General features: G+C 55.2%; 3 protein-coding genes across 7 annotated transcripts in view; 2 read left to right on the forward strand and 1 right to left on the reverse strand.

Moving 5' to 3' along the window:
* The window catches only part of CFAP57 (cilia and flagella associated protein 57), a 54,881-nt gene extending 54,506 nt beyond the window's left edge, over positions 1 to 375 (forward strand). The window contains exon 22 of the mRNA XM_054571607.1: positions 161 to 375. Within this exon, the coding sequence (XP_054427582.1) occupies positions 161 to 375 (215 nt within the window). The remainder of the gene's footprint in view (positions 1 to 160) is intronic.
* Positions 376 to 5,614: 5,239 nt separating this feature from the next.
* TMEM125 (transmembrane protein 125) lies at positions 5,615 to 8,806 on the forward strand. 2 transcript variants are annotated; one of them, XM_054571608.1, is made up of 3 exons: positions 5,615 to 5,719; positions 7,029 to 7,173; positions 7,406 to 8,806. In XM_054571608.1, exon 3 carries the CDS (start codon positions 7,554 to 7,556, stop codon positions 8,211 to 8,213), a length of 660 nt encoding a protein of 219 aa, XP_054427583.1. In that variant the 5' UTR covers positions 5,615 to 5,719; positions 7,029 to 7,173; positions 7,406 to 7,553; the 3' UTR covers positions 8,214 to 8,806. The 2 variants fall into 2 exon arrangements, with proteins under 2 accessions (XP_054427583.1, XP_054427584.1); XM_054571609.1 differs by lacking the exons at positions 5,615 to 5,719; positions 7,029 to 7,173 and adding an exon at positions 7,174 to 7,185.
* Positions 8,807 to 16,538: 7,732 nt separating this feature from the next.
* CUNH1orf210 (chromosome unknown C1orf210 homolog) lies at positions 16,539 to 19,949 on the reverse strand. 4 transcript variants are annotated; one of them, XM_054571612.1, is made up of 4 exons: positions 19,893 to 19,948; positions 18,746 to 18,776; positions 17,667 to 17,782; positions 16,539 to 17,521 (listed from the first exon to the last, which is right to left on the reverse strand). In XM_054571612.1, the coding sequence occupies exons 3-4, from the start codon at positions 17,683 to 17,685 to the stop codon at positions 17,199 to 17,201; spliced, it is 342 nt and encodes a 113-aa protein (XP_054427587.1). In that variant the 5' UTR covers positions 17,686 to 17,782; positions 18,746 to 18,776; positions 19,893 to 19,948; the 3' UTR covers positions 16,539 to 17,198. The 4 variants fall into 4 exon arrangements, with proteins under 4 accessions (XP_054427587.1, XP_054427586.1, XP_054427585.1 ...); XM_054571611.1 differs by lacking the exon at positions 18,746 to 18,776 and having other exon boundaries at positions 19,893 to 19,949; XM_054571610.1 differs by lacking the exon at positions 19,893 to 19,948 and having other exon boundaries at positions 18,682 to 18,756.
* Positions 19,950 to 22,938: the final 2,989 nt, after the last annotated feature.

Below are 22,938 nucleotides of genomic sequence, written 5' to 3' on the forward strand. Positions count from 1 at the left end.
CTCTGTATCCCTAGCACCTGGGATTGAGTGTCTACCCCATTGTAGGTGCTCAGTGAAAATTTGGGGAGGCAGAGAGGGAGGAAGGGAGGATATGCTGGTTTCAAAAGAGCTTTGCTGCCATTCAGCGACAAGCCCACATTAGTCCTGCTCTGCCTTACAGTGTCCAGCCCAAACGTGCTCTGCATCGCTCCCACCATGAGACTAAATGAGCAAGAAGAAACCGGAAGAATTATTGAAATGCAACGCCTAGAAATCCAGCGCCTCAGAGAACAGATCCAGGAACAAGAGCAGGTCCCTGGGTTCCACCCCGTCACCGGAATCCGGCTCCCTTCCCTCGTCGGGTCAGAAGTGGACTTTGAGGTGCAGATCAAGTGACCCCCTCCAGCGGGCTATCTCCAGCCACACTGGAAGAAGCACTGTGCACCTGTCCCCAGACCAGCTCTGGGCTGCAGACCCTGCGGCACGGACCGCACTGAGGCACCGGCCTCGGGGAGTTTGTGGCTTGGTCAGAATAAAGGTGTTTGCCCACAACCGTGTCCAACTCTGCTTAGCCAGGGAGCTGGGGAAGGAGGAAGGGAAAGAGGGGACCCTGAGGACTGCTGGGGGAGTAGACTCCAGCTCCTCCCAAGTCACTGCTGCCTGTCCTTGTGGAAATCACACCAAACTTGTACCTGGCTTCTTGCTGCCCCCTTTCCTCTCTGGGCTTCATGGAGGGGCCACCTGCTCCCGCTTCTGACCTGCCTTCCTTCTCTGCCAGCTGAGATGAAACCACATAAAGCCTCCTGCATTTTCTTCTTTATGAAACCGAATGAAGCGTTCAGAGGATTTTTACATTTGTGTAAGCATGAGGGTAAAATAAGGAACATGGCGAAGTTCCCCTGAGTCTTCCTTTTCTGCTGACCCAGTCGTTAGAACTCGAAGCAGAGCTCTGCCCTTATCTCTGTCACCTCCGTGCCACTCTAGACTTGTCATCCTTGTTCCACACAGCCCTGCCCCACTCCTCCATTTCTGGGGGACAGCTCTTCCTCTGAGCCCCCTACTGTATGTGTGACCCAGCCACACATACCAGAAAAGGTCGTTTCTATGCCCTAAAGAGCAAAGCAATATGCACAAATGGCCCTGTGTTCTCCCACCCGCAGAGGCCAGGCACCCACCTAATATCCCAATAACAAATATTTAAGCCCCCAGTCCCTGCTGGCCCCTGCTGGCTGGGTTAAGCCTGGGGTCCCCAAGGCATCTCCCCAATTTCCCCTCTCTGCTCTGGGCACCGCTTTGGGTGAGTGTCCCCAGCAACAGCTGAGACACAGGTATCACACTTGGCAGATGTCTCTCCAGGGCTGGGAATAGCAGAAGGAAGGCTCAGGGCAGACGCCACAAAGCCCAATGTGCCTGGGACTCTCTCCCTAGCAAGGCCCGCCCCCGCCCCCAGCCCACACGCTGTCATGGTGGCCAGCTCATCTCTTCCAGACCAGCGTGCACCCCAGCAAGTCCTCTGCCCACTGGGAGGCCAGGCCCAGCATGCAGGGAAACATCCGGGCACCCCCGAGAGACTCCTCCACTGAGACAGCAGCCGTGCGGGCAGATGGGCTCTTCTGGGAGTCAGACTCCTCCATTCCGAACCAGCACCTTGGCTTTAACTTTGCAGAAGAAACTAACTTGAAATGCTTTTGGGAAGGTCAGCAGGGCCAGATGGTGCAGGGTCTTGAAGACACATTACAGAGGGCATTGCCGAGCCACTGAGAGTCACTCCCCACCACTCCCCAAGCTCTTGACACATTGGCTGCCTTTCAATTCCTACAAAAGGTCGAGTTCTTCCCTGCATCCAGGTATTTCCAAGCGCTGGTTTGTCTGTGTGAAATGCTCTTGTCCTCACACCTCAGTCAGTGAACTTCCACTCATCCTTCAGAGGTTAACTGAAATGTCACTTCCTCAGACAGACAGTCCTTGACCCCTCCCACCTCCATCTAAATTACATTTGCCATTGTTTTTTCTCATAACCCTCCCTGCAACGTATCTGTTCAGTTGTCTGACGTTGCCCCTCCTTCTAGGCTCTCAGTTCCGTGGAGACAAGGCTGGGTCTGATTTAAAAGTCCACTTAGGTATCTGGGTGGAGCATTGGTTGAGGGTCCCAAGAGTGGACGCAGGGGAACGAGTTAGGAGGACACTGGGGGACCACACGTGAGAGGACAGCTGCTGGAACCAACATGGAGACAGCAGAGAAGCAGAGAAGTGAGTTCTTCTGACTTTAGGACTGGGGATGGAGGGAGCGGGGAGGTATCCAAGCAGAGAGGGAGAAAGACCCAGGAAGAAGGAACTTGCCATGGAGACTGGGGCTCTGCTCAGGGCCCCAGGAAATTAACTTGCTGTGACTAGGATGTAGCAACACTGAAGTGACCAACGCTGGCTGCGGCCCAGCTGCTAAGGAGGAGGTGGAGGAGAAAGCCCAGGCCAAGGAGAGCCCCACCCAGCAGAGCCTGGCCCTGTGGCCAGCAGGTCAGCAGGGCATTTTCTCAGCTGCACAGAAGTGAGTACAGCTTCTCGCTAGCAAATCCAGGGTCAGAGGTCCAATCTTGTTTACCTCTCCTTGTACTGTCTTGTACATTCCTACGTCAGCCTTTTGGGTGGCATTGATTGGGTGGCGGCTGCACCTGGGACTCCTTCCACTGCCAATCCTGACCCCACGGGGAGATTCTCACCTCACTGGCCCCACCTCCTCTTTCACAGGGTCACAGGGTCCCTTCAGCCAGTTGACTCCTCAATAATGACGCAGGCCTGGCAGTCCCCTCCTGCAGCAGCCTTAGGAACCTTGCAGGTCACACAAGTGGCTGGGCATTGGCACATGGACTCCGCTCTTATTCTTCTGGTTGCAGTCCATCACTGGGCTCTGGGAACTCGTCCAGCTCCGGTGCGACAGCCAATGCCTGTGGAGGCTGCCCACTCCTCCAGCCTCCAACACGCATCGGCTCCCCTGTCCTTCTCCTAGAGTCAGCATCTGCTGTGGCCAGACAGCGTGAGCTCGCCGCTGAGCCTCCTCTGTCATCGTGGTCTCCCTGCGCCGAAGACCCTGCCCTGCAGGAGGTCCTGGCATGGGCATCTACCTTCCCTATATAAAGCATGACCAGTCCTTACCAACCAGCTGCTCCCAAGTAGTACCTGAGGGACCCTGGTGGGCCTGGGTTTGCCCGCATGTCCAGGTAGGCCCCACCCCTTGCACTCGTTGCTCTGGATTTGGAGTGAGCGGTGAGAGAGAGGCAAGTCAGGACCAGGAGTGGAGAAAAGGAGGGAAAATAGCAAGAGTTCCCTGCCCCAGCTCTACCCGGAACAGCCGGGCCGTGGGTCTGCCCGGGACTGGCCCCTCCCTGGAACCAGGAGGAAAACCAAATGTCAGGCATGTGCAACAGGAATACCCAGCCGAAAAGCCTCCCAGGCCCCCAGCTCCCTGCTCCCCTCCTCCTCTCAGGAAAGGGGACAGCTTTATAATGCTTTGCAAAGTGGCAAACCCACGAGTTTCGCCCTGAGATCCCGCCTGCCCCACAGCAGTCGGCCTACCCTAACTTTTCATCGAGGGAAAGAACAACCTAGCGCTGCACCGGCCAGTAAGGGAGCCACGAGCCACGTCGGGTAACTGAGCATCTGAAACGTGGCTAGTCTGGTCTAAATGCTCTCTAGTAGAAGACACACAACTTATTATCAAGAATTCATACAAAATAAAAGGCTGAAATAGCTCATTTAATCATTTGTATATTAAAATGAAAATATTGGGGGTCTAAATAAAACTTTAAGGTATGACTGTCTCTTTTCACTTTTTAACATGGCTACTGGAAACTATAAAGTACATATGTGGCCAGTGCTATATTTCTAGTGAACAGCACTGCCCTAGAATTAGGGCTGGCCCCGCGTCATCTCCACAGTACAAGGCAAAGGGAAGCCTAGGCAGAGCAAGCCTGATTATCGTGTGAGCTGCTAGTGGAAAGATAACTTTGATTTTGTTTTTCTTGTCCCTTTCAGACACATCAGGAGGAGAGAGAGCAAGAGGCATCCATTACAAGGGTTTCAATACAGGAGGTGGGTGACAGCCTAAAGCCCCTCCGACCTGCAGCTCCCTCGGCCCCCCCAGAGCACGGGTGGTGTGTGGCGCCAGATCTGCCTGTTAGAAGCAGAGCCCTGACCGCATCCCAGTTATACTTCGGGACCCTCCATGGGCACCTGCAAGGAGACCCAATGCCTCACCATGGCGTTCAAGGCCCAGTACAGCCTGAGCCAAACTTGTCTTCCCAGCTTCATCTCACATGTTCCCTGCTCAAAACCCACACACCTCATGCAACAAATATTTATTGATTACCTCCTATGTGCCAGGCACAGGGCTGGCTGAGGCCACGATGGTTAGCAAAATAGGCATAAACCTAACCCCTTCGGGGACCACACATCTAGTGGAGGATGACAGGTAAGTAAATAAGGAAAATTACAGCACATGCAGCACAAGCAGTTGTGGGGAAAGCACAGGGATTATGGGTGCATTGAAGAGGCACCTAAACCAGACTTGAAATCAGAGAGGGCTTCCTGGAGAAGGTGACATCTCGTTAAAGAATTCATGTTGGCCAGACTGAAGCTGGGGTGGTCAATATCCCAGGCAGAGGGAATTCTGAGTTCAGAAACCAACCAGAAATGCAGAGCAGAGGGCAGAGCCTGCCGAACTGAATGACTTGCATTGTGCCTGGAGTGCAGGGACCAGTGGTTTGGCTGACCTGGTGTGTATTCCCCGGGGCTTGTGAGCCCTGTGAAAGAATGTGGCGTATATCTGGAAGTGTATTGTGCAAGTGTTTTAAGCAAGGGAGCTCCTGTTCCCCACAGGAAGTGCCTTTACCCCTCCTCCCTGTGTGCTCAAATCACGCTTCCCTCCTCAGGAGTCAGCCAGGTGGGGCAGGCCTGCCCCTCAGACACCCGAGGTTTTGAAGGAAAAGGAATCAGGGACTTTGGGGGTTTCAGCCAGGGCAAAGCGCCAAGGAATGGAGGGACACCGGGCAGGGTTTGGGGGTCAGCTGTGGAATTTGGGGCTGAGGCATGGTTTGGGTGTGGAGTTAGGATTCGGGGTCTGGCTTCTGGAACAGGAGGCAAGGTTGGGCCTGAGGATGAGAGACGGGTTCCAGAATTTGGAGCTGGGGTTACGTGAGGAATTTGAGCTGATGTTTCAAGCCAGGTTTGGGGTTAGGCTTTGGAACTGGGACAGGAATTGGATTTGGAAACGAGGCTGGAAGTTGAGATTGAGATTTGAGATTCAAGGTTGAGGCTAAGATGTGGGGTAGGGGCAGGGGTTGGAGCAAGGAGTTCTAGTTAGGGTTTGAAACTGCAGCTGGGGCAGGGGGTTAGGTTTCGAACTGTGGCCAGAGCTAGGATGGGTTGGAGCTGTGGTGGGTGGGTTGGGGCCCGAGCGCTGGGGCCCATAGACGACGTTTCTCCCGCAGCCCAGGTCTGGGAATTCTGTGCGAGCCCTAAGAGCAGCTGACAGAAGCCCCTCCCTTCCCAGGAATGCCTCTGCCCGCTGAAGGAGCAGCGCCACGTCAGCCAATCGGCTCAAGCCCTGCCTAGGAAACACCTGTTGTTCTCCCTCCCCCAGGTCTCACCGGGGTGCAGGTTAGGCAGGTGAAGCACCTCCCCGGAAACGGAGCTGGAGCACCCCACCTGCCCCGCTCAGATTGGATCCAGCCGTTCCAGGCTTCTCGTGAGTTCCCCTTAGCCCCTCTACCCCTCCGCCCCCACCTTCTCCCGCTGCCTCTCACCTGAGAACCTCCGCCTCACCCCCAGCCTGTACAAGCACTTTCAGACCAGTGGAGTCACCGCCCTGGGGAACGTGGGGCTGACTCCAGGGCCCCTTCCAGGGCCCCTTCTCCACCTCCCTTAGGGGCTTTTGCACCGGTCCCTCCTACCCGGCTGGCTGCCGGGCTGCCCCTGCTGAGGGGTTGTAGAGGACAGACACCTCATCAGGGGCGTAACCCATGTTCAACCACATAGTCACATTCCTGGAATGATCCAGGACCTGCATCCTATGTATTAGCAGGAGTCCTATCCTGAATTGCAGGGGATAACAAACAATTATATTCTTTAGTTCAAAAAGCATGCTTTGGGCATCTATACAGTTCCCAGAATTCCCACTGAAATTCTGAAATGGAGATATCAAATGACTAGCCCTCACCCCTCAAGATAAATGCTATTGTCCTTGAGAGCCTGGGGCCTGGGGCTCTACGAGGTGACTCATGGGGGCTTCTTTAACCCTCCCCCAAACCCCGTCTTCTGACTAATCCACCCCCAGCATTTATCGCATGAACCACAAACCTGCCTGTTGTAACTGGGGCTTCTTGAGGGCAGGGACCCTGGCTCCCTTATTTTGCCCAGTCCTGCTGACTGGCTTCTCAAGGACATGTTAAATAAGTAACCACTATGAGGTCCCTCATCCAAGTCCCCACGGGTGGTGAGAACTGCAACTGGGGTTCAGATCCAGAGCCCTCCTTTCCCTTGGCACAACTTTAGAAAAATCTTGGAGGAGGAAGGCATGGGGGCGGTGAGAGGCAGGAGAGCTGGGAGACAGGAAGACCGCGAGCAGGTGGGGTCGGCAGGGGGCAGAGTCGGGAAGCAGTGGGGATGAGGGTGGGGAATGGGATGAGAAACAATGAGAGGTGGCTCCCTGGGACTTGCAGGAGCGCCAGAGGAGGAGCAGGCTTGGGTAAGATAAGGAGCTTGGGTTGGACCTGTTGCATCAGAGGCGGCTATGGGTATGTGGGACATCAAGGTGGCAATTGGCTGTGGGTCTGTAGTTCAGGAGGGAGGTCTGGGTTTGAGGGGTGTGGGGCAGATTTGGGAATGAGCAGCCATGGCTGTGAGAGCGGACAGAACGTTAGGGCAAAGAGGGTGTCAGGGGTTAGATCCTAACCTGCAGAGGAGCCACAGTCCGAAGAGAGAGGAGTCAGGGTCAGGCGGCTGGTTCCAGAAGGGTTAAGTCTTAGCCCCCTCCCTCCCCGTCACCCTCCCCCCAGGAGCCAGCGGTGACAGCTGAGGCCATGTGAGTGGATCCTGAATGAGGCTTTATCTCTGGCTCTCCGTCATCGTCCACCGTCCACCGTGGCACCAGCTCCCGCGGCCACAGCCGGGATGGGACAGGCAACTGAGAGAGGCAGAGAGGTCAGGGGCTGGGTAAGGGGGCTCCTTGGAGGGGTGGGGTGCTTTACATGGGGGAACTCTCCTGGGGTCATTGAAGAGGCACTCCCAAGGGGCAGTGCAGGGAGGGGGCTTTCCTGGGAGACATTTCAGGGGACGCGGGAGGATTCCCAGGGCATCCCCACAGCTCCCAGGAGAGACCACGGGCAGCAGGCAGGCGAGCTGGAGAGGTGACAACTGCGATTCTCCCTCACAGATGATGGTGACTTTAGCCCGGACTGTGGAAGGAATAGGACTCTGGGCTTCCAGCTGCCAAGCAGGTGGTGGGGGCTCCAGGCCCTGATCCATACCCTTCAACCCCTCCCTGGTGCTGCCCTCAGCCCTGACTTGTCCCAGGCCCAGCCATGCCGGAAGGAGAGGCGCGAGCCCCGCCAGGCAGGGGGCTGCCGCCAGATGTGCTGGCGGAGCAGGTGGAGTTATGGTGGTCCCAGCAGCCGCGGCGCTCCGCGCTCTGCTTTGGCATGGCCGTGGGCCTTGTGACTGGCTGCGGGGCGGGCGGTGTGGCGCTGCTCGCCTCCACCAGCAGTCGCTCGGGTGAGTGGCGGCTGGCAGTGGGCACCGTGCTCTGCCTGCTGGCCCTGCTCGTTCTGGTTAAGCAGCTGATGAGTTCAGCCGTGCAGGACATGAACTGCATACGCCAGCCCCAACACGTGGCCCTGCTGCGCAGCGGTGGCGGTGCCGATGCCCTCATGGTGCTGTTCAGTGGCCTAGTGCTGCTGGTCACTGGCCTGACGCTGGCTGGGCTGGCCGCCGCCCCTTCCCCTGCCCGGCCACTGGCTGTCATGCTGTCCGTGGGCATCGCCCTGGCTGTCTCCGGCTCACTCTTGCTACTGGGCTTGCTGCTGTACCAGGTGGGCGTGAGTGGACACTGCCTCCCGAGCCGCGCAGCCGCCCCCTCCGCCCACAGTGACCACGGTAGCATCGGCAGCATCTTCAGCATCTCAGGACGGCTGTCTGCTGGCCAGCGTCATGAGACCACATCCAGCATTGCCAGCCTCATCTGACCAAGCCAGAGCCCTTTCCACGGCCTGGTGCAGCCTCCGCAGCTCTGTGCCAGGGCGTGAGTGAGTGTGTGTGTGCACAAGTCCCCGGGACTGCCCAGCCCCTCTGTGGGACTGCGTGATGTGTGACGAGACCCTGAATGTGCCCACACATCCACACCACGGCAAGGTGTCTTCTTGGAGCTGGGTGTTGTGCCCGTGGAACTGTCAAAGGCTGCCTGTTGGTATCTGGGGTCTCCAGGCAGAGAAGCGCCTGGGATCCCTGGACATCCTTGGCTCCTTATTCCCAACACCCCTCCCAGCCAAACCTGCCCTCTAACACTCGCCAGGGATTTCCCCAGGAGTGAGCGTTGTCCCTGCCCCAGAGCGTGCACCGGCGAGTCTCCATTGAAGAAGAGCACTGGTGACAAAGGGGCAAGAACTTGGGCTCCAGAATGGGACAGGACCGGATTGGACTCCCCCCTCTACCACTTCCCAGCTCGGGACCTTGGGCAAGTGACTGGACCTCTCTGAGCCTCAGTTTCTTGAGAGTCATGGTTGTGGCCATGGTAATCAGTTCTGAGGATCGAATGACATGTATGGAAGGACTGGGTACTTCACAGATGTGCAATAAAAGTGGTGGCTGCTATTATTGTTACTGCCCTCACATCCCCGTCTCACCTAGAGATGCTTCCTTCCCCTTCCCCACACTCATCCCTTCCAAAGTGAATGCTCCATGCCTATCTCGGGCTGACAAAAGGTGCCTTGAAGGTGTCCTCAGTGAGACCTGCGCTTTCTCCTCTTAGGTACTAAGAAGCTGGAGGAGAGATGGGGGTTGGGAGGTGCTCAGCTTCAGGAAGGTGATGGGTTTCTTGCCGCAGGGAGAGAAGGGAGCGCTGAGTCCTTGGTATTTCCTCATGTGCTGGCTCAAGATGAAGCCTTAAGTAGTGGGGTTCTCGGGAGGCTGAAGTCCCTACCCCACCTCTGCAACCAGAGCATCCTGGTCCTGGTCCATGCAGTCGCTGAGCTGGCTGGCCTGCCTCTGGGTTCCTAGGCATGGGAGCCGTATTTGCAACGCCCCTGGGTGGTGAGAGTCACTTCCTGCTTGAGGTCCACCCTGCAAGGGGCCTCCCCTTCTGTGGTGCAGGAACACTCCCTAGGTGGCCAGGATAAAGTTCCAGCCGAAGAGAGCTCAGCATTTTATCATCGCTTCCTGCTTCCCACGGTGCAGGTTACAGAAGCCCCTCAGAGGATAGAGAGGTAGGGACCAGGGGTGCCTCCTAAGAGGGGTTCGATGGAGAGCTACAAAGGCTCCAACAAGAGAACAAAGCTTTCAGCTGCCAAAATCAAGGAAGGCAGTGTCCGGGAGAGGACGCCAAGCTGATGGACTAGGATGAGGGTATTGCCGACCCAGGGAAGGAGCCACATGAGCAGAAATAGGGAATGGCCAGGAGCCCCAGGTCTGCCACGGGAACCTCAGACTCCTCCATCTCACCATTCACCCAGCATCCACGGCATAGCCCTCCGTGTGGTCCCAGACGGCACCCTCACTCTCTCCTCACCCCCTGCCCAGCACACAGGGCAACTCCTGCGGACTTCCTCCGTGGGCAGGTGTTCATGTGTTAATCATACTCCATGCTCACTGCCCAGCCGGCATCCTCTGCATCGTTGCCGTTTGTGCCACAGCCTCTCTGTTCTCTCTACTTTTGCTCTTCTCTCCTCTTAATCTACCTCCTGCTCCAACCCCAGCACATACACATGGAGCCCCAGAGACTGTGCAAAAACAAAAATGCAAATTTACCTTAAGATCCTTCCACGGGCCCCCCGCCTTGCAGGGTAATGTGCAGACTGTAACATAATTCAGCCTCCCACTCCCCTCCAGCCCCGCCACAAGCCAGAACGTTGACCTACTGCTGGACCTCACCATGTTCTCTTGCTTTTTCCAGCCTCCATATGTCCCTTCCTTGCCTTCATAATGTTCTTCAAGACCCAGTTCTCCAGGGAGCCATGTTCTCTGGGAGACTTCCCTGACCCGCTCCCCCTAAACTAGGGAGTTGCCCCTTTTCTAGCCTCAAACCCTCAATTGTGGACACAAGTCTGCACTTTTTTTTTCTCTGTGAGCCTGTCTCCTTAGTCAGGTGGTGAGCTCCTTCTGGCAGGGTTTGGGTCTTCTCACCTGTGTGTGCCCAACATGGATCCAACACATAGCAGGTGCTTTGTTGGATGGATGAAGGACTCCAGGTTAGCTGGATGGCAATGTGCATGTAAATATCAGGGAGAGATGCACCTGTAATTGGGAGGGGTAGGGAAGGTCACTGTCCACTGTGGGCCGGGGCTCTCCTGAGGCCCTACACCACCTGCCCCAGAAATTCTCACTCTTCCTGGGTCCCCAAGATGGACCTCTCATTATCGCCAACTCCTGGGCCATTACAGGACCACAGAGCACCTCTCCATCCTGTCATATGGGGAGAAATCATGTTTCTTTTCAGCTGTAACAGGGTTAGACTTTTCCATAATATTTTTTTAAGAAAGTAAAGGAAAACAGAAAACAGAGGCCTAGAAAATAGGGAGGGGGAAGGGTCACTTGACACAATGTCTGGACGAGCAGCTGCTCTAGCCAAGGCCCGTGTCAGGCTCTCCTGGAAAGCGTGCGGATGAAGAATGTGGCTCATGCCCCCAGAGGGCCCACCTCAAAGGGCAGTGGAGGCAGGCCTCTGCACAGCCACCTGGACCATGAGCTGGAGGGAAAGGGACGGGTCGAGCACAGGCAGGGCAGAAAAGCTACTGCTTCTTCAATCACTAAAGCCCACCCCACACCCTCCTGCCCCCAGTTTGTTTGCTCAAAGCATCTCACAAAACCCCATCTTGGTCCACATTGCAACCGGCTGTCCACAAGGCTCTCCGATATCTCTCTAAGGCTGCCCCCTCCTCTCTTACCTCCCCCTCCTCTCTTCCTCTCCCTCTGGCTAAGATTCTGCAAGCCATCATTTGACCCACTCCTTGACAGAGCCCTCAACTCCTTAGCCGCCTGCCTCTTTGGTCCCGCTCTCCCAGGAAAGCCCCTCCATGGACGAAGCCACACATCGGCCTTCACTGCACCTGCTGCCTCGCACTGAGCTGCCACTAGAGAAACCAGCACTGCCAGGCAGCCAGGCGTCACGGTGAATTCCTTATCACCAAGCTCAACCAGGTCTGCAAGGCAGCTCATCAGACACGCTGTTTCCTTGTTAGCGGCTCCCACAGGGACCCACAACTTCCCTCCACTCCCTTCACACCCCCGCATTGCCCCCAGCATGTGCGGGAGGCCTGAGCCCTCCACCTCATGAGAAAAGGAGAGTCCTACGGAGGGAGCCTCCACACAGCTCCCACCAAACCCCTCCTCCTTACTCCCTTCCGTGCAGTGACCCTGGCGGCCCAGCTGAGGAATTTGGACCTTGTCCTTGGGACACTGAGAAACACGGGAAGAGCTTAATCAGGGCAGTGAGGACTCTCACCAGAATTGGATTTGGGACTCACTGGCTGCAGTGTGGAGCCAGGATGAGCATTCCGAGAAAAAAATCAGAAGAAATGGCCAAACGGCCCCAGAAGTGATATCTCCATGGCCCTGAGGGATGAGAAGCAGCTGGGAGGCTGGGAAGAGTGCCCAGAAAGAAGGACTAGCAGAAGGGTCCAGGGACAAGAGAACTTGGCTCCTTCAAGGGACTATGAAGGGCGTGTGTGGCTGAAAGACAGTGCACTAGCTGGGAATAGGCCAGACCCGTAGACCCCGGGTTTCGGCAGCTCCCTAGCAGGTGGCGCAGTTTCTCGAGGCCCAGAGAAAGCCAGTAAAGGGCTGGAAGCAGAGGAATGGCCTGGTCATGACTGTATTTAAGACAATCATTTCACCTGCAGCACAGAGAATTAATTGGAAGGGGCCAAAATGGAAGCAGGGAACTCTGATTATTGATTAACGCCATGGTCCAGGTGCAAGATGCTAGAGACGTAGACAATGGGGTGGCTGTTGGGACAGAGTGAGGCAGAACAGACTCCACGGACGTTCAGAAGCTGGGTCCGGCAGGTCATCACGAGTGACTGGAGGAGCTTTTAAAGATGGGAGAGATGTGCTGGGTTAATGTCCAGAGAAAGAGGTTTAAGATACAAGGTAGATATAAAGGACCCATGGACAAAGCCACAGTGGGGAAGGATTGAGGGTGGGAGGTGGGAGTAGGTGGGGTAGGGGGAAGTGGTGGCAGGAAAATGGAGACAACTGTACTTGAACAATAAAAAAATAAATTAAAAATAAAAGATACACGGTAGAGAAGAAGCTGGTCTTAAAGTCCCTGAACAGGAGGTGGGGAGGATAGGTCCAGGACACAAAGTGGAGGTATGGGCTTATAAAGCCATTCTGATGAGAGAGAAGGAAGGAGGGACACAGGTTAAGTTTGTGGGTTTTGTAGCAGAAATTTGAGGGAGGCCCTGGGCATCACCTCTTCTGTCTGTGAGGCAGAGGCCTTTCGGAAGAGCTGCTATGGAGAATGGGAGAGGGATATGACCAAGGAAACAGCCAGATTGCTGGAAGCTTTGAGAGCCCAAGGGAGGCTGCAGGCCAGGCGTTAACAGACTCACCAGCCTGGGCCACGGTGGGGCTTTCCCGACAGCACACGGAGGCCAGGCATCAGGTCCTAGGTTGGAGGTCACCTGGAGTGTGCAATGCGCAGACAATGGGTGTGCAAATTGAGGACATTGCTGAGACAGGTTGACATAATAGACCCTGAAATCTATACTGGTTTGGGGTGAAGAGAAAAGACAAGAAGGGACCGAGGGAGACAGACTACAGTGGTGTGAAGCTAGAGGCTCCCATCGGGTGACAGGCAAGGCGGAGAGAGGGAGAGACCTGCCATATGTTCCTTCTGGGCTCAAGAGTCAAACTCTAGGTCCTCAGCCATGTCACCTGGATGTCTGGATACTGTAAAAGCATGTTCCAGAAACTTCCAAATCTGTTCCAGTCCAGGCGGAGTTCATATCATATCCAAGCACATGAGGTCTTGGGCCATCAGGGGTCACCCGGGCCTCCCGAAAGGGGCTTCTTCCAGGCCGTACGGGAGCGACACACAGTCCCATGCTCAGCCCTCCGCACGGGGTGCCTTCCTGACTGTTCCCCAGCACCTGTGAGACTCCCCTGGGCACAGGCATGGAAGTCAGCCCCCAGGGATGGGACATACCGCTTCTACCCTCACAGCCTGCCCCCCCCCCCAAGCCTGGAGCTTGCACCCAGAGACCTCCCAGCCCCCATTCACGGGGAGAGTGGGAGGGTGCCGGCCTGGCAGGACAGATGCAAGTACAACAAACAGGAGGCTCCTTCCCAGGGTCTATTTATTTTTTTATTATTATTATTTTTAATCTTCATCTGAGGCTCTATTTTTTGATTTTAGAGAAAGAGGAAGGGGGGCAGAGAGAGAGAGAGAGACAGCGATGTGAGACAGAAACACCGATTGGTTGTCTTGCACATGCACCCTGACCCACTGGGATCAAGCCCTTTAGGTGCACAGGACATTCCAACCAACTGAGCCACCCGACCAGGGCGCTCTGGGCCTGTTTGGTCGTTAAGTTGGGGTGAGATAATGGCACTATTGCTGAGTGAAGCAGCAGTTTACATTATCTTGTTTGAACCCCAACTTCTCAGACTGTAAAATGGGGGTGTGTGCCCAGCAGGACTGTTGTAAGAAGTGCTAGAACACCAGTGCTATGACGGTTGCTGTTACATTCCACGGCGTCAGTGATTCTAATTCAAGTCCTTTCTGAGCTCGGCTGAGTTCTGGGAAACAGAGAAGCTCAAACCCCCGGCCCAGAGCGAGTGAGGAGGGAGGAGGCTTGATAACTTCTTCCTTAGGATCAAGACTGGTCGCCTGCCATGGGGAGGCCCTGCTGATGGGAGCGACTGTCCTGGGGCTGCCCACGGGCAAGCAGCTAACACTTGCAGGTGCTGGCTGTTCCCCTTTACGTACATAGCTCATTTACTCTTTCTAACAACCATGTGATGCAAGTACTGTCATGATCCCCATTTTACTGAGAAGAAATTAGACCACTGAGGGCGTAGGTAACTTGCCCAAGGTCACACAGCCCACAGTAGCAGAGCTAGGATTTCAATCCAGGGATTCTCAGCTCTCAACTCACCTTGCTACCCTGCGGGGGCTTCTTAAACTTCCTGTCTATGGCTTGTGTGACCCCGTCTTTGGCCTCCACATAGGGACAAGGGATCTGGCTCTGCTTCAAGGACTGCAGGACAAGGCCGCCGGGAGCTGAGCTGTCCTCAGCATGCAGGTCAGGGTTGGGGTTCCCAGGACAGGGTAGGTAGTGGCAGCTGCTGGGGGAGGCAGGACAGGGTGCGAGGCCGGGGAAGAGGCAGGCTGGGGCAGGGGCCTAAGCCAGAGGGGACAGACCAGAGCCAGGTCTGGCTGAGTCCCAGGCCTCCCAGCAGGGTCAGCATCCCTGGGCCCCTGAACCTGTGGACCCAAAGAGGTCACGTGCCCTCTTTGCACACAGGGCCAGGCATGTGGAGCACAATGGCGACGATTCCTCAGAGCAGCCAGCAAGGCCTCTGAGGACAAGGTCCAAGGTACTCGTGACCCCAGGGTCCTGCTCAGCCAGGCTTGACGCCCACAGCAGGTTCTGAGAGGAAGCCCTCCTTAGCTGACTCTAGCTGGGTCGTGGGCTCAGGAAAAGCAACTGCTCATCTGGGATCAGGCCCATACCTTCTGCTGCATCCCTCAGACATTCTGACTCAGGTCCCAAGGAGTATGTGAAAATGGAGCCAGCTGAGCTGCCTTCTGGCCCAGGACAGCCCCTCCTGCTGGGTCTTGGGGAGCATTAAGCCAGGGGACAGGCCCGCTGCATTTGCAGCCGCTCTTCTCTCGGAGGCCAGGTCTCGGGCACAGGGTCTTCCCAGGCCTGCGATCTCAGGACTCTGGAAAAACTGCTGGAGCCAGGGCTGTGCGCTGGCCTCCCCTGCCCACTGGCTGCCTCTCCCCTGCAGACAAGCCCTTAGATGCCCGTGTTTCCCTACTCAGGCCTCAATGCCTCGTCAACTCCATTTCCATGACCTAAATCACTCCCAGGACCTGAGGGACCCTATCAAATCTGACTATTCCCAAACCCAGGTCACAGATGGGACTCCTCCCTATAAATCCCAGCTGCCCCTGAGCATCCTTCCCTGGAAATCCCACACCTGGCACTGAACCCTCATTCCCCAGAAACCTGCCCCTCCACAAGGCAGCCACGCAGCCACCCAGCCAGAAACCAGGGCAGCTTCACCGACTCCTTCCTGCCCCCCATATCGGCAGCCAAGAAGTGCTGTCAACCCTGCCTGCTTCAAATCTCTGGAATCTGTTCCTTGTGCCTACGGGAGCAGACACTCGTCACATCTTAGTCACCTCTCTCTCGGTCTCTGCCCTCCAACCCATCACTGCGTGGCATTCAGAACGAGTTTTCTGTCATGATTACATCACTCTCTTGCCCAAAAAGTTTACAGATGAGCCTCGGATGCTCTTGGGTTGAAGTGCAAGCTAACTTGGCACCAAGGCGCTAGCTGATCTGGCTGACTCCTCAGCTTCATCACTGCTCCGGGCACCCCTCAGGCCCTGTGCTCCGGCTCCAGCCCCCCTTGGTCTCCTGTCTTTTCCTCAAGCACCTCCACATTAGCTATTCCTCACTTCCCTTCTCTCCTCAAAGGCTAACACGGCGCCTGGGTGGACACAAGGTGGGGTGGCGGCCTGGTCATGACTCCCCCTTGCCTGGGAATGACCCAGAACAGGGGGGCTCCCAAGTCACGTATGTGCTCCCCGGGCCTGCTCCCACAAGTCACGGCTGCTTGGACCTGTGGTGGATACTGGACCCAAATGGAGCCAATCAGATTCTTGTGTCTGAGTACTTGAAACTCAGAATTGAGAGTTTAGGAGTCTCAGACATGGAGTCTTATCAATGCCCATAAATGACAGAGGGCTAGATGGACCATGTCTGACCTCCGGCTGCTGGGACCACCGGCTTCCTGCCCTCCCCAGCCAGCTGTCCTTTTAATTCTGTGCAGAAGCCAGGGTTCCTTTCCATTGCTTGCCAAAGAAGTGTGACCGACTCCCTTGCCCCGATATCCCCACCAGCAGCTACAACCCTATTCTCCTGTCAAGTTCTTGATCAAGTCGTCCACAGTCCACTCCACTCCCTCACCTCTCACCTTATTCTTGAGCCCACGGTAATCAAACAAATTTTACAAATATTTATTTAGCATCTACCTTGTGCATGAATTTGAGGACACAAATAAGACATAGCCTGTGGCCTCAGGGAGCTCACAGTCTAGCTTATAAGGACAGGCACAGTCAGGAGCAAGTGCAAATTGCAATAGTGATGAAAGTAAAACGTGGTGAGGAGGAGGAGGATGGTAGAGAAGCAGCTCACAGGGTTTCATGAGAGGGAGGGGCTCCCTGGAGCAGCATCTCCCAGCAACCAGACAAGGAACATTTTTATGCATAAGTTCCAGTTCCAGAAAAAAAAATTGAGCACATTTTAAATTCTTACTTGAAATGAAAATAGATTTAGTTATGCCTGTGAAAAACAGAATATATTATAACCACTTAGATTATCCACTTTATTGATAGGAAAAAATTTCAGTAAGAAACTTGGCACACTGATTTTCATCTGCTAAATGCTATCATCCGGTATATAATACTAAATAGTTAAGGAGGGAGAATAATAGGGAACGGCAAGAAAGGAAACCAAGAGGCTGACAGAGGCCTTATTTCCAGAGTTAGGCCCTTGGTAGGCTTTATCCTGAGAAGAGCAGGGAGCCACTGAGGGTCACTGAGCGAGAGAGGGTCATCGTCACTTTGGTGGCTAGTGTCAAAGGGGAAAAATTGCTCAAAGCCTGGTTAGCCCTTAAACCCTAGCCACCGCTGTCCCTGAGGTTCCATAGCCCCCTGGAGACTCGCTGTCCTTGAGCTGTCAGACATGACTGGGCAGGGGGCATCCAAAGAGAGGGGCTCAGAGGGAGAAGTGGCTCCTGCTACCCTCCGTCCCCAGCCCGCCGGCCCCAGGTTGAATGTAATTGTCCTCAATGAAGCCATCATCATCCTCATCTTCACCCATCTCCGGACAGATCCCCTTCCTTGTCTCTGGCAGCCGGCGGTGCTGGTAGCTGGTGAGGTATTTGTGGCAGAGGTGGCATTTGGCAACAAGTGCAATGAGGACAGAAAGGAACACGGCTCCGAGCACAACCCCCAACAGCACAGGCCATGCCCGGGCGGCGGAGCCTGGCCCAGGGGACGTGGCTGATGCTGTGGGGAGCTCCGAAGGCCCCACAGTGGCTGCAGAGAAAGGGACAGCATGACGAATGGGGCGTCAGGAGGGCTCCCTGGGGAAACGGGGGGGGGGGGGGGGGGGGGGCCGGGTCCTTCCCCCAGCCCCAGCATCTAACCAGCCCCTCTTCAGTTCCCTCCCACTGCTACTTACTTTGATTTGTCTCACTCATGGAGTGGCTGGAAGACACCCGTGAGCCTCGGCCGCGATCAGAAAAGCCCTGGCTCCAAGGAGATCCCCAGGCGCCAGGCAGCCCTGGGATGCAGATCCTGGAACATAAGCACATGTGTGGCTGTCGAGGGGAGGGGGGCACGGAGCACGCATTTCAGGCCACACTCACAGCCTCGTTAGGGTGCCGCACAGACTCAGGAGACTGGACAACTAACCAGCACCAGTTGTTCACAGAAGAGAAACAGGCTGAGAAATTGGCTATGTGTAAGGGAATATGGTAGGGGCCAGCTCTGGAAGTAGCTAGAAAACATAAATCAATGCTGGATCTTATACTGAGCTCACCTTTATGATTCAGGCACCCGGCATCAGGCTTACGGAAATCTGTAATTTGGGGTGTAAACATTATCCCCTGTCTATCGTTAAGGACTCTGAGGCCCAGAAGGATGAACTAGCTCAGCCAAAGTTCCAAGACTTGAACCCAGGTTTCTGATACTGGGGCCCAGAGCCCAGTTTGCCGCATTGCGCGGTAAGCTGAGGATGGGAGGTGGGGCAGAGGCAGTCCTGGCTCCCCGAGGTTGGCAATAGCAATTGCTTAGAACTAACAAGCCAAAGTGGAAACCACACACAGAAGACCATGCCAGTCCCCACCCAGGGCAGACCTGGCCCCTCTTTGCCTGAGTCAGGAGCCCCTGTTAACCCCCCTCTGCCCTCAGCCCTTCAGGCACATTGCCGTCCATTCACCTGTGAGCTCCGAGGGCTATATTCAGGGAGCAGCCAAGTACAGATCACCTGAATCAGGAAATCATCTGCATGGGAATCACTAGGGCTGGAGAAGATCTAGGGAAGGGGCCCCTGAATTAAGGGAGGATCTGGAGGAAGATCATCTAGGCTCAGGAATATCTGGGGGAGGAGCACCTGAATCAGAGGAGTGGAGGTAAGGAGCAACACCTGAATCTGGGGAGTATGTAGAGGAAGAGCACCCAGGTGAGGGAAGTACCTGTTGGAGGACCAGCTAGGGTTAGAGATTATCTGCAGGTGGAGTACCTAAATCAGAGGAGTACCTGGGGAGGAGTATCCAGGGTAAGAAGGGACCTAGGAGAGAAGCACCTAGTTTAGGGGAGTACTCCACCATAGTCTTTTACATTGATACCTTAACGAGACCTCCCTTCCTAACCGCCAACTTGTCACCAAGTCCATCTGTTCTTCCTCTAAATATCTCTGGAATGACTATTCCCCTCCTCTGCACCCACTGCCACTTCCCCAGTCCAAGCCACCTTCATCTTGTACCTCAACTCTTACAATAATCTCCCAACTCATCTCTCCCCATCTCTAGTCCATTCCCCAGAGCGATGGGCCTCAAGCCCAAATCTGACTCCATCACTCCCATTTAAAATCCTTCACAAGCTCCCCATACCTAGTGCTGCATGCAAATTTCTCTGCCTCACAATCCAGCACGAGGCCCTCAGGCCAAACGCTTCTCCCTCTTCTCCACAGTTCCTTCCCCTGCACCCCCCGCCACTTCACCCACCCTGTTTCCCAGCACCCCCACCTCGGTCTTTTGAGTCCGCTGTCCCTCAAGGCCAAATCAGACAAGGTCAGCCTGTGAGGTTGCCCCAGGACCCTCTGGATGACCCCCTTCCCTGGCAGGACGGGCAGCTCCCTGGGGGCAAAGACTGCCGCTGCCTAACCTGTTCTCTGGGACAGCCAGAGGGCTTGCTTGGCTGCACAGAGCAAGTCTGTGAGCTGGGGCGGGGGGCGGCGGGGTCGGGGGAGCTGAGGGTGAATATGGGGGTGGGGGTGGGGCGGGGGAAGGGGACAGTAGAAAGGAGAGGTAAATTAATCAGTCAGTCATTAGCCATTCAGTCATTCAGTAGGTGCCTACTGTGGGCCCACGGGTGTGCACTGAGTCCCCCCAGATAAGATCCTGTTAAACTGAAACGAACTGAATTCATTTTGACCTTTCTTTTTCTCCTTTTCCTTTCCTTGCTGCCGGGTCCCTGTGAATTCTTCCCAAGGACACAGACCCACACCTACATACTGTCACCCCACCCCTTCAGGTCATACCCCTTCCACCAACAAACACCCCCTCCGATCTTCACAGTCCTACACATCCACTCTAATTTGTAGCGTTTTTCCTGCTCCCGAGAGCTCTCAGGGATTTGTGAGTTCCCCCTCCCAGCCCCCCAAATCTTTCCCTCTGCTCCCCACCTGTAGAAACTGTGTACAAGCCAGTGGAGGAAGCTTCCGGCCGGATCAGGCAGACAGTGGGCGGGCCAGAACTGCCGCTTGACTCACCTGGGGACGCAACGGGTGGGGCCGGAGCTGCAGAGGGAGGGCTGGGCAGCAGGCAACGCCCCCAACGGGGAGGACTAACCACGTCCTCCCAAGCTTTTGCGGAGACCCTATTGGTGCAGGCCTCACCCCCGCCCCCAAGGCTGGGAGGAGAGGGGCGGGCTAGTGCGGTTGGGATCCTGAGAGGGAGGGGCTGGTCCTGCGGTCCTAGAGGGGGCGGACACCTCAGCAGGCTGCCGCTCAGGCTGGCGGCCTGGAATAGCAATGAATTTCCGGTGACAGGTGCAAAGTCCAGAGTTGAAGAGGGAGCTTTACAGGCCTGTGAAGCAGTGGGCCGTAACCGGGAGGCTGAGGGCATGGGCATTCTTCCCAGGCAAAGCCAGAGGGACCAAGGACACTTAAGTTGCCTGGAAATGTGTTTGTGTGTGTAGGGAGGACGGGGAGGTCAATGGGGAGGGAGTGTGAGTTCAGAGACCCTTTGGGCAGCATATATGTGCCTTTGGGGGGTGATGATGTGTATGCGTGTTTACCTGGATAGAGAGCGCAAGCCTTCATCTGGATCCCAAGGATCCTGGGACCCCACAAAGAAGGGCTCTGAGTCTCCCTTTTATACCAGTCCTTGTCCTTGAAGACCCAATCTAGGAGTCACTTTCCCTAAGCCCTCGGTCTACCCTGGCCAGCCCCGCCTCCTCCACGCCTGGCCCACGCTTTATCACAGCGTTTCTCTACTTCTCTTGTACTGATTTCTCCCTGTGCTGCCTCCCGGGGTGGAGCGCAGTTCTGACAGCCTCTGGTTGGCCGGCACTGGGCACAGGGCTGGCTCCCGGTGGATATCTACAGGAGGAAGGATTGTGCGAGCTAAGCCAAACAGGCGCAGGAATTCACGGGGACCCTCAGGCCACAACCGAACAAGGACTGTGCCCAGAGGGTGCAAGGGGGCAAGACAGAACTAAGGCTGCCAAGTGGAGGACCTTGCAGGTCCCTGGATATCTTAACATCGAATTTGAACTCTTACTACCAGGGGCTCCTTTCTACTTCTCCCGCCTCGTCTGGTGCCTACCTTCACACTCTCTCCTCCAGCCACACCAGCCTGTCCTCTACTCCTGGAACCCACCATGTTCTCATCTCCCAGGCTCGATATGCCGTTTTCCTGGAACCCCTGATTCCCCCAGCCCTCACCTCCAGCTCCTCCCCCGACTTGTCGATCACCCTCCACCTGACTGACTTTCCTCCCAGGCCTACTGAGCACTCAGACCCTGGTTTAGGTGCCTCCTTATATAGGTGGCCTTCCCTAACTAACTCTTCTTAGGCTGGGTCTGTCCTCCCATCCCCAGTGCCCCCGAAGACCCTGGCACTGTCCCCCCTGCCCTGACCATGTGGCAGTGCAATTTTCTCTTTATTGGGCAGGGCTTCTTATGAACCTGGAGACTCTAGGGGGAGGGTCTGTGTCTGTTTTGTTCCCCTTCAAATCCCCAATATCTAAAACAGCAATAATAAATACTTACAAAATAAATGATTGAGAGGAAAGTGAATACCATCTGTGAGATGGGACAGTGAGAAATCAGGAAGTTTTGGGGTTTGGCTTTGATTTTGAAGCAAGGAAACCATAGAATTCAAAAGACATTCACTGAACACCTACCTACCATGTCCTAGGCACTGTGCTGTTTTTTTGTTGTTTTGTTGTGTTTTTTTTAATTGAGGTATTCATATAACATAACCTAATTCACATCATAGAAAAATCACCACCTTAGCCATTTTTAGTGCATAATTTAGTGGCATTTAGCACATTCAAAAAATTGTACAACCATCACCAAAATATTTTCATCACATCAAAACGATACCCGCTGCATGGGAGCAGTCGCTCCTCATTTTCCCCTCCCCTCCCCCCAGGCTCCAGCCACCACAGATTTGATTGCTGCCGCTATGGACTTACCTATGCTGGATATTTCATACAAATGCAATCATATCCGTGCCAGCTTTTTAGTGAACTATTTCATTTAACCCTCATAATGGCACTATTAGGTATTAATTAGCCCCTTAACAGATGAAGAAAATAAGGTCATAGAAGGGAATTGGCATGAAGTCTCCCCGAGGAAAATAAAGGTCTGCGCACGCATCAGCCAGCCCTTTTCTTCAATGACTATTTATTGACCACCCATCACAGAGCCGCAGCTACCCGTGGGCATGCATTGCAAAAGAGCAGGGGACAAGCTGTTGGGGACGGTGGCTGTCCCCTGGGCATGGAGAGCAGAGAGCCAGCTGGGTATCAGCACCCACTGGCCCCTCAGCCTGGAGCTCCGGTGAGGTGAACAACCTCTATAACCTTCCGTGGCAACCAGGTGGCAGGCATTGTGCCAGCTGCTGGGGACAGCGCTCCTGCCACCATACAGCTTCCACTCTGGTGGGGAAGACAGACAATACACACATAAAGAAAAAGAAAAGATTATTTGCGATAACGATGAGTGCTACAAAGAAAATAAAATGGCTTCACGTGCGTGATAGGGAGGTGTGGAGGAACTGCTACTTGACATTTAGTCCGAAAAAGAGGGAACTCGCTGAAGAGGGGATGCTTGAGCCGAGGTCTGAATAACAGTGAGATAGCAGCCATACTCTTCTGGGGGAAGAGTATTCCAGAAAGTGGAAACAGCCAGGACAAGGACTGAGAGGCAAGAACATGGCTGGCTGGGAGGCCAGCTGGACGGAGCACGGTAAATGGGGGACAAGGGAGGAGCTGCACTGGGAACCTGTCAGCTCCCAGGGGGCCTCATCAGGTCCTTCCGGTCATGAGATGGGAAGCCACTGATGATCCAAGCAGAGGACAGAGGGACTGTCCTTCTTTGGCTTCTCACGAAGAATGGATGAGAGGAGGCCAGAGCGACCGTCCAGGCGAGAGGGAACGTGGCCTCAGGGTGCTCCGGTGGACGTGGAGAGGAGGGCTCAGGTTCCAGAAATATTTTGAAAA

Source organism: Pteronotus mesoamericanus, unplaced genomic scaffold (assembly GCF_021234165.1).
Source record: "Pteronotus mesoamericanus isolate MK-2021 breed Mesoamerican mustached bat unplaced genomic scaffold, CSHL_Meso_final contig_221, whole genome shotgun sequence".
In the NCBI taxonomy this organism is placed as follows: domain Eukaryota; kingdom Metazoa; phylum Chordata; class Mammalia; order Chiroptera; family Mormoopidae; genus Pteronotus; species Pteronotus mesoamericanus.